At 35.6% G+C, this 15,313-nt stretch overlaps 1 protein-coding gene across 2 annotated transcripts; it reads right to left on the minus strand.

Moving 5' to 3' along the window:
- Positions 1–1,782: 1,782 nt before the first annotated feature.
- Positions 1,783–14,019, minus strand: LOC124180419. Of its 2 annotated transcripts, XR_006870257.1 has the most exons (7): positions 13,187–14,019; positions 12,007–12,212; positions 9,603–9,738; positions 8,145–8,278; positions 5,641–5,944; positions 4,923–5,206; positions 1,783–3,046 (listed from the first exon to the last, which is right to left on the minus strand). XR_006870257.1 is itself a non-coding variant. In XM_046565898.1 (6 exons), exons 1-6 carry the CDS (start codon positions 13,263–13,265, stop codon positions 5,130–5,132), a joined length of 936 nt encoding a protein of 311 aa, XP_046421854.1. In that variant the 5' UTR covers positions 13,266–14,019; the 3' UTR covers positions 3,387–5,129. The 2 variants fall into 2 exon arrangements, 1 of the variants encoding a protein (XP_046421854.1); XM_046565898.1 differs by lacking the exon at positions 1,783–3,046 and having other exon boundaries at positions 3,387–5,206.
- Between the last annotated feature and the right edge of the window lie 1,294 nt (positions 14,020–15,313).

Consider the following 15,313-nt stretch of genomic DNA (forward strand, 5'->3'; position numbering starts at 1 on the left):
GCTAGAGAATCGCGCGAACTATTGTGATTCGATTTATTTTGAGAATGAAGGGAAAGGATTCAATCTTGTACCATATACTTACAATAATCCATTGCGATTTCGGTGAAATTTTTATTTTTTTTTTCGTCACAGTTTGTATTTCCTTCGTCTGTCAGTTTCTTGAATTGTTTAGAAAATTGAAAGATTAGTAAAATTATTTTTGCAAGTTGTTTTTTAATTGTTTCAAAATTGTTGACAATGGCATGAGATTTGAATTGCAATTCTTTAGGGGATACGTTCTGCCTACTTTACAAACATTAGGGAAATCAAGGTTTTCCTTGGATAAAAATTAGTTTATTAATTACGTCACGTTGTCAATCGACATGATTTTTAGTCATATATAATAATATGTGTATGATTGGTAAGATAATAATTATAACAGGACTGTTCAGATATGCGCGAATTATAAATGATACATCGCATCCTGGTTCCTTGCCTGCTGGGATGTTGATGAAGTTGTTGATACGCGACTATTTTAGTTCCACACAAATCGTTATATGACGGTAACACATTCAATCTGCATTTTTTAACTTTTGCCATCCTGCAGTTCTCGTAATTTTCTGATCAATTATCTTACACATTGATATCCTAGTTTTCAAGTTACATATTTATATAAATGTAATCATGCACATACAAGCTTCCAAAGATCACATTATTCAAATTGTACAAACGAAACGCTGCTATTTTCTCCTCTGACTTTTACATCTTTCTGTGATTTTAACAACCAGTCAATGTAAAATTAAGATATTTGCCAGACACAACGATAAATCTACCACGATTTTATCTAGTCAAAAAATAGATGAATAAATAAATTTTATCGTAACTTACAACATGATAATTATTCGCTGTGGAGCTCGATTTTCCCTTTTTCTTCTTCTTCTTCTTTTTCTTCTTCACTTACGTACGTGCATGAATGATTTTCGTCCATTATACACGCGTCGGAAATATTGATACTTGATCGACGCAAGTCGAGCGTTAAATAATCGTTTTATTAAACATCACACCAGCGATCAACCAGCTAACTTTACATGATTATCGGCGCGTTTACCAGTAATTAAATCATCCCGCAATTGAGTGCTTCTCAACACTTGCGATTATTGGATTATACAAAGTACATTAATTACCGTTCATTAACACGCATTACATGGCATTGTTGCGTGGTTTAACACTTATGATACGTGTATCCACGTAAAGATTTATAATACCATGACGATATTCTATACGTATGCTATTCGTTTTAATTTTACCCTAGATTCATCACCTATATATGTACGTATAATTATTATCATTATTATCGTTGTTATTGTTATTATCATGCCAGATGATACGAATATATTAATTTCAAAAAGTATACAGATACGGTATATACTCGTAGCGTAACGTAAAATATATAAAGAAACTATATATAATCGATTTGAATGAGCAAAACAATTAGGATGCACTGACGGAAATTTTTAGTTTCGATTACCGCTCGGTCCTTAACTATTTTCATTTTTTACCGCTATCGAAAAATATAGTTCTAGGTAGAAAATGAAAATCAGTTTTCTAGCTGATACCGGAAAGTCTGGTATCCGTTGCTATTCTTTCTCATCACGATCACTGTTGCTATATTTTCTTGCAACTATTGCGAAAATTTAACGCTCGTGCAAGAATAAATTGACGTTAATGCCTTGTTTAAACAAAAAAGTATAGTAAACCTCGGAAACTGATTCAGCGTTGCAATAACCAAAAAAGGACCGACGATAGCGCAAAATCGTTACGCGTGCCTCGTTTTCCGTAATTCCAACAATATTCAAACAGTTTTCTCAACGATACCTGTTTTACTCAATTTTTCTAGTTACCGTAACAGTTGAAATTTTTCTCTGTGTGACTATTTCGATGCGTAAAAACAGATATGTGTCTAGACGATTTTAATCACTATGTACAATAGTTGCGCCTTGCTAACTGTATGTAAAACGGGCCAACTAATTGATGTAAGATGCATCTCGTGTAATTAAAAAAAATCTTCAACGATACATTTTGGCATGAGGATAATAAAAACATTATATTTTACGTACGTAATCGTATATGTATATTGAATTAATAATTCAGTTAGTCGATTAATTTTAATTTTAATAATAATAATGACAATAATAACAATAACAATAATAATAATAATAATAACAACAACAACAACAACAACAACAACTCTGTAAATTATGTACATATTTACAATTGCGACGACGTCGTTTTTTTTTTCCCCACCGAATTCGCCCTTTCATTATACATACGTCATATATTATGATAAATAAGTTCCATTCCACGCCCGACCTATTTTCATCGTTCACATTCATACGTAGTACATACATACATTCGTAATAACATACATATATATTTAAAACTCCAGCGTACTTCATCAGCATTCACCTCGACGCTTTTAACATGTATTATATATTTCTACGGAAAAAATAATACTGACGTAATTTCCGAATGAGGATTTTCCGCTTCGTCTGCATGTATAACATTGTACATTAGCCGTAGTTTATGAAGTACAGAGGGCGTGGATTTTTGCAAAAAATTTTGTTGTTTTCCTTCACGTACTTGCAGCTCAGAGTGAGAACGATAACAGTAGTAATTGTAATTTAATTGGTACGGAGATGATAACAGTTATTAGCGATGAAAATCCTCATTCCGCTGTGAAAGTTTTTCTCAATATATACTCTTAACACACCGTTAGGATATAACTTAACATATTTTCTAAATATGATAGCCTAAAGTACGGAGTCAGATCACCGTTCAATTATATATTTCTACCTCCAGTGTAACGTTATATTATATGATTAATAATTCATAACGAATGTAAAGTTTGAGAAGGAACAAAAGTATCACCCTTGTAATGATAATTATTACAAACTCAGCGGAGGATTCGACATCTTAATAAAAGAAATTTCAATATACATTATAACATTATGTATTAACTAAAATAATCTATTACATACTATATATATATATATACATATATATATAGCTTCAAACTTTATCGCAAATGTGTATATAAACTGTAACGCAGGTGTAGGTATAAAGATATTTACTTCGTTTCGGTATAAAGTCGGGAACAAACGACGTTTGGATTTTTATACAGTAAAGGTATGTGTAAGAAAAGAATGAGTGCAGGCAAATTGGCATGTACAACGCAAATTGTAATAAGGAAGAAAATTGAGCCATGTAATTTTATCGCTGTAATGGGAGGCTATTAAAACAAGAAGAAAAAACTTTAAATGAGTTCAGCTGTTTCGTGCAAAATCGATAATACAACGGTCTAGTATTATTATCCACAAGATGGCGAGATGGATATATTCTAGATTTTCACTTTGACAAAATCACATTAACCGTTTTCTAATCTTTTTTTTTTTTGTTTTTTAATTCTTTTGATTATCTTCAAACAATACGACAGTCAATCAATCTACCGAACAATTGGCAATAATTTTTGCAACGACTTTTCGTAATTTTTTTTATTTACAATTGCAGAAAACCTTTCGCGTTGCGGTGATAGAAATTGTTCTGAAAACGCGGGAAGTCTTGCGCGAATCAAAGAATTGGATTCAGGCTTTAGAAAGTTGTTTGTTTGTTATTTTATTTATTTTTTTTTTCTCGTTTTTCTTTCTTATACCAAACAAAAAATTATGACATGACATTTTCCTCTCACGTATTTGTTGGGTATAACATGTTGGTGGAATTGAGCTCGTTAGCCGTTTATAGTAATACTAGATAATGATACAGGTAACGATATAATAACGATAATAACAACAAACCGAATCAATAAATAATTATACCGCGGCTCGCGATTCGAATTTCACTGCAATTTCGGACGAGGCATCATATCCGCTCGTTTCGTCAACATATTCCGCGATGTGCAAAATATTACCTTACACGTATATCGCATAATGTGATGCATGGAATATAAAACCCATCGACACTTGACCTCGGACGACGTTACATGGGACGGTCGATACGTAAAGTGTACGTTTATAGGTATAGGTCTCAACGTGTCTCTCACTTCGAAGTTATCGTATTATCCCAATTTCCTTGACTTTCGTCGTTTTTTTTAAATAAATTATCTTCCCACTTCTCTCCATCTCTCTCTCTCCCTCTCTTTCTCTCTCTCTGTTTATGTAAAGCGAGGAAACGCGTATAATTGCCTGTGTATATTATACTTTAAATAGATATTACAAGTAATAATATGTATACGGCGTTATACAAATTTATGTACAAAATATTGAACTATGTATATTTTACACGTATATATCGTACGTATGTTAAATTCTTATCGAATATTTATTTATTGTTATTATTATTATTACTATTGTTGTTGTTATTGTTATTATTCTTGTTATGATTGCATTCGAAGATTCCTAATAGCCTATATAAAATTGTAAAGCGTCGAGCGAAATTTCAAGCTGATTAGGTATTCAAATTCTAGTGTCTCTTTGTGTGTGTGTGTGTTCGTGTGTGTGTGTGCGCGCGGTCTTTCTCTTTCTCTTTTTTCCTTTGAGCTTATTGCAGAATATTTTATGCATATCAATATACGATATGTATAATGCTCGTATAAACATAATACATATACACGTTTTCTATATATCTACGTAATATATAGTTATATTACATATACATATATTTTTATGTATTATATTAATACAGAAGTTTCAAGCTTCGATCTTTATTTTTATTTTTTTACAGGCTCAAAATAAGCCCGCGAACCTTCGTGAGGGGATCGCATCGAAGATGTTTATATTTCTGTGTATATATGTATAGGTACATAATAACACAGTTTAAAAGTATGTATTGATCATTTTCATATATCTATACATTATGTTAAATAATGGTGTACCTATTTTTATATATACATATACATATACATATACGTATACATATATATATATATATATATATATAAATGTGTATCTGCACTTATAGATTATACTTACGTGATTTATATATTAACGATTATTTGTGATTCACTTTGACATGTATTTATTATACATATTATATTTATGTATCATATCTCCGGCACGATGTTGTACGTATAACGGAAGTACGTGCAGCGGTAAATATTATCGTGTCAAAAAGATCGCCGCCAGTGCTGGCAATAGAAATGACAACCAGTCCGCAACGAATTCACCGCTGGAACCTGGACATTTAAAAATTAAAAAAAAAAATCGTTAGTACGCGAAGAAGAAAAAAAATAAATAAACAAAAAACTACGTCACCGATCAAAGTACGAATTAGTAAGGGAAGGAAAAAAAAAAACCATCATTCTCTTTCGCGAAAATTAATAATTAGTTCGTAATTTTTTTATTTTTCATTATCACACCGTTACTGTAATTATTATATACTTTTATTCCTAGGGGTGAAAAATTTAAAGACGGTGAAGAAAAACTGCTGGAGTAGAAGAAAAAAAAAAAAGAATAAAAAATTTGTCCAAAGAAAATATTTCGAAGGATTACTTTTACGGGGAACATGGTTCTTGTCGCCGGACCATCACTTATCTTTTATCCCCATAAATATTCGTGGAAAAGTCGAAGAAAAAAAAAAAAAAAGAAAAGAAAAGAAAAAGGCACTCACCGTGGGCGAGATCGTTGCGGGTGTGACTCTGCGCCCGAGTTTCCCTACTTTCGGGGGCTTTTAGGGCGTTGTTGCGATCATCGGGGTCAGAATGTCCCGGTGCAGGTACGCCGACGCCCTTAACGCTTTCCTCCTTACTCTGCAAATATACCGTCGCGATTGTGGCCAGACACTTGAGATTCATGTCGCCACGCTTCAGGTGTTTCGGCGTTACGTGAAACTGCAGACCCAACATCGCCGTTTCCAATCCCCTATCATCGACGCCCGTGATGTGAGGAGGACCTTTCAAATACTTCGCGTCCGCCTGTGGAAATAGTTTATTGTATTACTAGTGCGGAAAGTGGGTCATTTCTGATGAGCGCGAAGTTTGCTGCGATCGGACCAATACGCGAGCAAGGTAAGTGCACCGGTTATTGACACGCTTAGACCTAATTATTGACCCCTGTATTTTACGAAATTATAAATTTATGGCACAAATTGTTAATTTCTCGATGACTGAAACCAGTTGCTGGAATGTTGGATACTCCAATTTTTTTTTTTTTTTTGTTGGTTATTCTAGAATTAAGGATCAAACAGATACAACCAAAAAAGGTCAAGAATTGGGATAGGGTCAATAACTGGTACACTTACCTACGCGAATCGCACGAGTCAGATATCATCAGGCTTAAGTTTGTAACGTTATTGTAACGATGCATTTCTAGAAAAAGTCGTTATTTGGCTACTTTAGGATTATCTGAAATTTAGCACATCAAAGTTAATACAGCGTCGACAAATTCAGATTTCGTAAATTCAATTCATGTATTCAGTTAAATATATAAACGAAGGTACGAAATATTAATTTTTTTATTGCAACGTTTCGATACGTTAACGTTACTAACTTCAGTCTCGTCATATATCGCTCATCCGCAAGCGCGACACACGCTATTTTCTCCAATGCCTGTGAAGAAGAGTTCGATTTGCGAAGCAACGCAGATGCCACTGACAGCGAGTCAAATTGAGGTTAGGTAATTTGCGCTCATTGACGCGGCGCGTAAAATGAAGTTATTCGGAAGTGCGCATGCGCCAAAGAAGGCCTTGGTGTGTAAAATTGAGCACTTCGGTTGTGCGCATGCGCCCACGCCGTTTTACCCCACGGTTCGGAAATAAAACTTTCGAAGCAGGTTTTGGGAAAAAAAAATTTTTATCGTGGAAAAACGGGACGAAAAAGGGAACAAAAACACGAAACAACGAGGTTAAGATTATATTGTACGTATTCCATGATATTGGAAACCATGTATACATCATCATATCCATGCGGATATCCATTTTTTACGATATTTCAATTGTCAAATCAAATCACCCGAAGATGAATCTAAACAATTTGTCCGTTCGAACATAAATCGCTCCGAAAAAAATCCTGCAGGATTACATCGATTTCGAAAACAATTTGAAATCATTTCGTTTCGTTGTTCCCCTCGTACGATGGCTGAAAAGTATATTTTTCACGACTTTATCCCCCTTTTCCATCCATTCGTCCATCACTTTAATCATGAGGCAAACGGTTCCTTCCATCTGGGTTAACGCGCGAATACGGAACAGCGATAATCGTTATTATATCGAATTTGCGCATAACACTTAGCGAACTTCATTCGCAGCAGGTGTTGCCCGATTTTAGGCACTATTATATACCTATATGTACACTGTTTCAAGGCGCCATCGCATTCATTATAGTTCCGTTAGTTGTTCTCATGATACGCTTCGTTTACGTCTCGCGCTCATTGCACGATTATTTACGCCATAGAATAATGAAATTATCCCTAGTCGAAATTTTAGAACTCAGGCATAACGAATCAAATTTATGTCTCACTTATTACACCCTTCCGATCCTCGCAGCTTAGTTTGACTCAACAGAGCCGCCAAGTTCTAAGAATTCCAGATCGCAATTCAACCTCGAGATCCTCGCATGTCTCGATCACACTCACAATCGTTCCAACTTCGAATTAGCCAAATTCCAGAAAAACAACCTCAGTGATTAACTGAGGTCTAAGCCAGGAATATCGCAACTGAGACTTCTGAGGAACAAATGAGTCCCAATTTTTTTTTAATCTCGATAGCACCTCAATCATCGGAATTGGGACTTGAGCGTAATTTTGAGGTTAGATTGACATATTTTTTTTAAATCCAAATTTCCGTATCCAAGAAGGTTTCACTAGATAACCCTGGAAAACGTCGATATTTTCCCCTAAGGTCCAAACGAGGTCCAAACTTTCGTCTTTGGTTACTGACCTATAATAATATTATAAGTAACTCGCGATTGTAAACTTTAAGTATTTATTATACGAGGATAAAATATAAAACTGTAAGAAAAAATGCCCAATTTTTCGAGACACTAATTCCTTTCCAAAATTCGTGAAACCCTTCACGCGAGTCACTTCCATATTACAGGAATGTATTATATATCAGGCATCAGCTGCAGTAGGTACAGCAACTCATAGTATATATAAGATAATTGTTACGACACTTACGGGTTCTCCGTTTATGAACCAAGTCAGCATGGCTGCAGGTTTCGATGGGGCAGAAGTGCAGTTGAGCCTGACCGTGTCTCCAACCTGATAACGTGAACGACCTCCGGATATGTGGGGTCCTTTACTCGGCAGAACTGTTCAATTGTCCGTGCAAAACGGATGTGGAAAAAAAAAAGTTGAAAAAAAAATAAAGGAAACAGAACAAAGAGAACGGTATTAAGTGTTTGTAATCGTACGGCAAATAGCGAATCCGTAACTTTGGTTCACGCGGGCGATAATAATTTTCCCACGAAATGGAGTGATGAGTGAAATATATGTATCGTGTATGGGTATAGATAATTATCAATTTCATTATATTTCAGCAGGTGAAAATCGCAATTTTTGCAAATTTTGTTACACACATTTTTATTAAAAAGAAATAAAGAGAAAAAAAAATACGCCATTTTCAATACAACGAACGATGAATTAAGTGTGTAAAATTTGTCGATTTGATGTTTTAATAAAGTGCATAAATGCCTTAATATTCCGGCTAACTTGTTTTCGATCCGAAACAAAATGCGAGTTCAATTCTATACCAATTATGTGACAATGACTGGCGATGCAATTGACGTGACGAAATTGGTTACATTGTCGCAAAATTCGTATAAAATCGACGTCGCATTTTATTGCGGACCGAAAACAAGTTTGCCGGAAGGTTAAAGCATTTATGCATTTTACTGTACAGTAATGTTCATTACTAGGCTTCGAGTGACTCGGTATTTTTTTTTTTTTTTTTGAATCAAAACTGAATCGAGTTTTCTTTGTACATAAATTTTACGTGTCTATGATCAACGTATCGTTTGTTTCTCCCGTGACTCGCGTCGCTAGTCATAGACACATGAAATTTGATTAGAAAGGAAACTCGTTGCAGTTTTAATTTCAGAAAAATAGTTAGCCACTGGAAACCTGTAAACGAATATAACTGTACCTACATACAGAGTTATGCACATAAAAAGGCGAATATATTATTATCATACGCATGATGTGAATAGTTTTAAACGGAAAAATTTAATCTGGTATGAATTATACGAGAGAAGACTTTTATTCCCCGTTATCCTCATTTGCCTCCCCTTCCTTTCATTTACAAAGGGAAAATAGACGGGGCCACGCTGCAGTAAAACTGGTGTAATAAAATTGCCTTATTGAAAAATTCATTTCTAACACACCGGCAGTGTAACAGTTCCTCAAAAAATATCACTGCAGGTTATTCGAGCCCCATTCCCCCCCGTAAATCGTAAAGACACCTAAGTCAATTTGACAAATGTTACGCGAATTTTTTGCCTCTTTTATTTTTCGCTCCTCGGAATATTATGAAAAAAGTTAGTAGAATTTTTTTTTAAATGCCCAAGATTGGAAATTCGAGATATATGTATGTAAATTATACGTATTATACGCGAATCGCTTATTGTTGTCACTCACCTACGACCACCATGTCCGCGTGATCTGATACAGTTTGAAAGGACGGGGCTTCGGCGGAAACTTCGCAGCGATATCGTCCAGTGCTCGACAAATCCACGTTGCGTAAAACGAGCGATTTTTCCGTAGAGTTTGCGATCTGGTCAAATTATAAAAAAATATATAAATATGTATATATATTATAATTGGAAATATAATCGTATTTAAAAAAAATATGCAGCATTTTTTGTACAACGAATATATTTCGCATACAATTAAAGGCTTCGCAGTGCTTAGGCCAGGTAATTTTAGGGGAAAACACGGGAGGTGTTCCCATATTTTTCAGTTTTAGTACCTGTTTGCACCACAAAAAAAAAAAAAAATGTTCACAGTACAGAAAAAAAATCCCACGCAGATATAAAAGTTTTCGAATTTGAATTTGATATACATTGAAACTTTCGATGTTTTTTAATTTTTATTTTTTTTTTATTTTTTCATAACCTTGAATGTGCTGAAAAAATTAATTCAACGCTTGAGTACAATGTTTATGTTTTCAACTGAATGTTGGAACAACGTAATTTGGGATGAGCAAACGTATTTCGTAGATAACGACACTGAATTAAATCGTAAAAATGATGGTTTTGTGAAATATAAGGGTGTTTTGAAATTCAGTGTATTCTTTGTTTGTTCCTATGGGAATTTCGGAATATAAAAATTGTTCCCAACCATGGAATTGATTTTTTCAGTCCATTATAATTTATGACAAAAAAGTAACTGACTGGCAAAAATAGAGTGGTTTTAGGGGGAAATTGACTGCTTTAGGGGAAACCTTCAGTTTTAGAGTCCTTATAGAGGAATATAAAAAAATATGGTATTTTTCGGGAAATAGCGGACCCAGTCAATGTAGCCTGCAAATTAAATCCGGTAAAATAATTATTTTATATTCGATGAATACGACGCGAGTTATATTTATGATTGAAAAAATGTGCACAGGTATTTTTTTTCTCCCTTTTTTTTATAATGCAATACATTTTACATCACCGCTCTGCAATTTTTCCATTTTTTATACTTGCGTTCAGCGTTTTCTATTATCTGCCTGCAGTGCTTACAACAATAGATGATATAAAGTATTGTAATGGTTGTGGAATAAAAGTTAAACAAAGAACAGTAAAACGAATAAGAAAAAAAAAAAGAACGCCGCAGGTTGCGGAGCGCTGTAATTGATGCGGGTTAACGCATGTAGACCGGAAATGAACGATGCGGAGCGATTAGTTCAGCTTTTTCTATCAAATTGAATGAATGCACGCTGCATGGTTGCATGTGCAATGGACGTTACGTGCATGTGCACATTATGGCCATATGTATAATTTATATATACATATATATGCCATATATGTACAAAATGACGTATAATGTATATAACGATTCATTAGCGGGAGAGAAAATGTATTTCCGATTCGATGATAAGAATTTTTAATAAGATACTGCTATACTGCAATGATACTCATCAAATTGTATGATTTGCACAAAGAATAAGTTGATGAGACAAATATCAATAGTTTTTTTTTTTTTTTTTCTTCTGCCATTCCGTTATAAATATATAAACGGTATAAATTTTTCATCGGGCGATCTTTATGGTGCAGAAAATAGGCCCGAAACATTAAAATCGGATCGAAAACACCGGAGTTCAATCATTTTGAACGTTCTATAATTACATTGTAGAATTTCTTGAGTTAATTGTCGCGATATTTTAAAGTTCTGTTGTTCGAATTCGCTCAGAATAATTTCTGTCGCATGGTTAAAATATCGTTTTATTCCTGCTTATTCACTTTTAAAATTTTTCAACGGGAAAATTTTCTCTTACTCTCCCAAGACGAAATTTTAAAATTCATTGGAAGCTTTAAAAAATTTTGAGGTTTGCTAGGTTTCAAACTGAGAATTAATCCCGATTCCGATGTTTGAGGTTCTAATGAGAAAATAAAAAATTGGAACTTGGGGTTCAAACGATTTCTAAAATTTCCCATTTATTTTTGATGAAAGGTATTGTCATTTGGCCAGCCGAACTCGTTGAGAAAATTCTAGATGCTTGACCAGTGTGGGCAAAAATTATTGAGAAAAAAATTCCGTAACATTTCCAGATTTTCCAGGAGCTAAAATCTAATTTCCCCTGAAATTTTTTCAGTTCTATTAATTAATTGAAATTCAATTCGAATCGAAGAAAAATATAATGTTCAAAAAAGTAAGTTTAAGCCGATTTGTTTCCTAGAGGAAAAACAAGTAAATTTGATATCACAAAAAATCATTCCTATTTATATCTTCAGTTTTTTCTACGTCCAAATTAGAAAATCCCCTGACAAATCCAAGTTTTTCAAGTGTGTGACCACTTCCCTGACAAAATGCGAAACGAAAATCGGAAATGCGAACTCACGTCGACGGAGACGCCGGAAAGCTCGAAGACCTGGACAGGCGGAGTCTCGCCTGGAACGTATCGGTAAAATTCGTTGCCATCCTTGTACCATTTCACAGAGTACAAGAATTCCCGATCGAGATTGAAATTGCACTGAAGGGTGACGGTCTGATTGAAAACCACGTGCTCCGGTATCTGCAGCGCCGTCATCCTGAGCGCTCCGATTTCTGAAAGAAAAATGGGAAATCATCCAAAGCCTGAAAATCCTTGACACGCGGGATCGAGGCGAAAGAGAAGTGAAAAATCGGCAAGAAATAAATCCCGCTTTTCGTTAGCCGGTTTTTATCCAATAACGATAATCGCACGATTAGAACACAACGAAATTCGCCTGTCCATTTGTGTTACATCGCCTTTTCCCGGATTAGAAAACACCGATTCGTCGCGGCCGATAATCGGAAGCCAAATCGCGGTTCGAGTGGATTAACTTATCAATATTTCATCGCGGTTCGGTGTATCGTACATTCGCTTCTGAAAATATAAAACACAATATTTAATTATGTACCTCAAATTTTGTGAAAAAAATATTTCACCGATCTTTATAAAACGTCATTTCAAACGGCCCGTGCCCTCAAATTTTTCATGGATCTGTTACACTAATCCCTAGAATATTTGACGAATCGTCTTGAGGAAATTAATTTTTCTCACCGGTTTATTTTTTTTTATCGCCATTTCCTTTATCGCGTTTGCTGAAATTCGAAACCGTATAAAGCGATCAAATGCCTTTGTATAACGCAAAACTTTGAACAATCCCTGATAATTATTGCACATCGGATTTAAAAACTGCCATCTTTCCGCAACGACTTTCGAAAAATTATTGATCAGCCCCATGACTGAGGTGGAGAAAAAAAAAAAGCTAGAGGAATAAATAAAGCTAAATTCCAACATCGTCGACTCGTTTTTAATCATCGCACGTCTGAACGGTTAGCTTAATAATAATTTCCACATGGTAATTGGGTTTTGACTATTAACGTTCGTCTTTGTCTCGTTAACTTTCACTTTCAGACAACTGATCGCCGAGCTTATCGAAAATTCCGTAATTCGCGAAATTCATAAAAGAGCGAAAAATCGTAAAAAGAAAAAAAAAATAGAACACGAACATTCATCGAAGAGGTTAAAAGGTGGGCACATAAAGAGCATTAACCTGGCGCAACGAGGATCAGCAAAAGCGTGACGAGGATCAGAGTGACGTAAGCGAGGCAAGTAAACCGGGCTGACATCATACTCGAAGATTTAATATCCCCCTTCAATGACGTTGTCTATATACGTATACGTACACAATGTATATCATACATATATATATTTATATATATCAGTAAATTCGAATCACAGGGTAAGCAATCATCGGCATCATGACGTCGCCGAGACCGATCCCACGACACATTTCACGTAACGAAAAAATAAAAACACCACCCGCGCCTCATCGATCGGAGTCTGCAAAGTAGACGCACGTATATTACATCTCGAAATCAGACACCATGAACTCAACGGTCTTATCCGGTATATTTAACTTAAAATTCACCGGTTTTTCCTCCTCACCGACAATTTGTCGATCGATTAAAAAAATCGTCACAATTCGTTTCACAAACGGATTTACACATTTTTTCTTCGTTTCTTTTTCTTTATTATTTTCCTTATTACAACATCGGGGAAACCCGAATACCAAGATAGAAAATCAACCGGGCGACATATCGATCACGCGAATTTCCGAAACGTTAAAACTAAATCCACAAATCTACGGATCGTTGAACAACGTGTCAAAAATTTCTCGCCTGGTGATACGGCGTGAACAATAACAGACCAAAAAAAAAAACAAAAACACACCAAAACGGTCAGTTTAGCGGCTGGTTAAAAACGACGCGGTTTCAACGCCGCGGTAAACACGCCGACGGATCCCGTCGTCCTACGGGTACTGCGGCACACGGGCCCTGAAACGTCGTCGACGTTGGGCAATGCTGCGCGACGTTCCGTCGGCCGACGTCGGTAACGGAGTAGCATGACGGGGGGGGGGAGCAGGAGGTCGAAACGGCTCCTGCGCGGCTGGACATTCCCGTCAACGATCGCGCGCGCCGGGCAAAGAAAGCCCCGAATTGCTCGGCAACGCGCATGTCCGGCCCGGGTCGGAGCTTGCGCACTTTCAACCCCCGCGCCCGCCTGGGAAGCTTTGAGCTTTCGCCCCACCATACCCGATTTCGGAACCTCTCGCCCGTTCCCCGCCGACCACCGGAATCGACGATTTCTGCATACGCCGTTTTTTCACGCGACTCTGACTGCGACTGCACTTGTTCCGTGCAGCTTGAGGCACGGAAAGTGGAACTGACATGTTTACGTTGGTAAGGATCGCGATGTATGGATGTATGGATGTACCTATATGGTGGATCGATTCGTCGAAGATTCGGAATTGATGTTTTCTTTTTTTATGAATTATGAAATTTTTGTCGTTTTCTAGTGGGGTTGAAAAGGTTGGATTTAGACAAATTTGATCAGGTAATCGGATTCAGGGTATCGACGTGTGTCGGATTTTTAAACACGTAGAAATCTAATTTACAGATTTTCGAAACGTAGAAGTGCATTTCTGTATTTTTTTTTTTTTTTGTATTTTTTTTTCTACGCGGGAAGAAGGAAAATGTAGAAAAATCAGGTAACGACGTTTTTAGTGATGGGAAAATCTTTTTTTTTACGGAATTTTAAAGTTTAGAAGAAAAAGAGAATTATTTGTCAATATTTTTTCTGCGTATTTCACATTTTCACATTATATATTTTCAACAAATTACCATTTTACATGTATGCATATTGTATTTCGACTTCGCCATTCATATCGAAATTCCACGAGATTCGCAGTCTCCAAAAATTCGTTATTGCGAACCTTCTATTGTATTTTGACCCTCACCCTCTGCTCTCGTTAAAACTGTCACCAATGTTTGTTCTCTTTTTTTTAACTCTTCAGCTTGCTCGATTGAATTTTTCAATTTTTCATGCCTGGTTCGGTTAACACTATCGTTTTACATACAATCCCTAAACCCGTGTGAACGATCTAATTTCCAATCGTACGTGAATTTGAAATTTATTCCCTTACTTTTTATTTTCTTCCGCTTCTTTTTCCCAATCGATTTTCGGTCCATAGTAAAAATAAAAAAAAAAAAAAACAATCGAATGACAAAAATTTGAATTCAGAGAAAACAGACACACGAATAATTCCGACAAGTACGAGTAAAGAACGAATCTATGAAGGAATCTATAAAAGTGGACTAATACAGACGGATGAGATCCT

The sequence above is a fragment of the Neodiprion fabricii genome, chromosome 4 (genome assembly GCF_021155785.1).
Source record: "Neodiprion fabricii isolate iyNeoFabr1 chromosome 4, iyNeoFabr1.1, whole genome shotgun sequence".
In the NCBI taxonomy this organism is placed as follows: Eukaryota; Metazoa; Arthropoda; class Insecta; order Hymenoptera; family Diprionidae; genus Neodiprion; species Neodiprion fabricii.

Coding starts and splice junctions, on each gene's coding strand:
- LOC124180419 (XM_046565898.1), bottom strand. CDS start 13,265: ATGATGTCAGCCCGGTTTACTTGCCTCGCTTACGTCACTCTGATCCTC. Junction 12,213..13,186: donor GCTGATCCTCGTTGCGCCAG/GTTAATGCTCTT, acceptor TTTTTCTTTCAG/AAATCGGAGCGCTCAGGATG. Junction 9,739..12,006: donor TTTCCGGCGTCTCCGTCGAC/GTGAGTTCGCAT, acceptor TAATTTGACCAG/ATCGCAAACTCTACGGAAAA.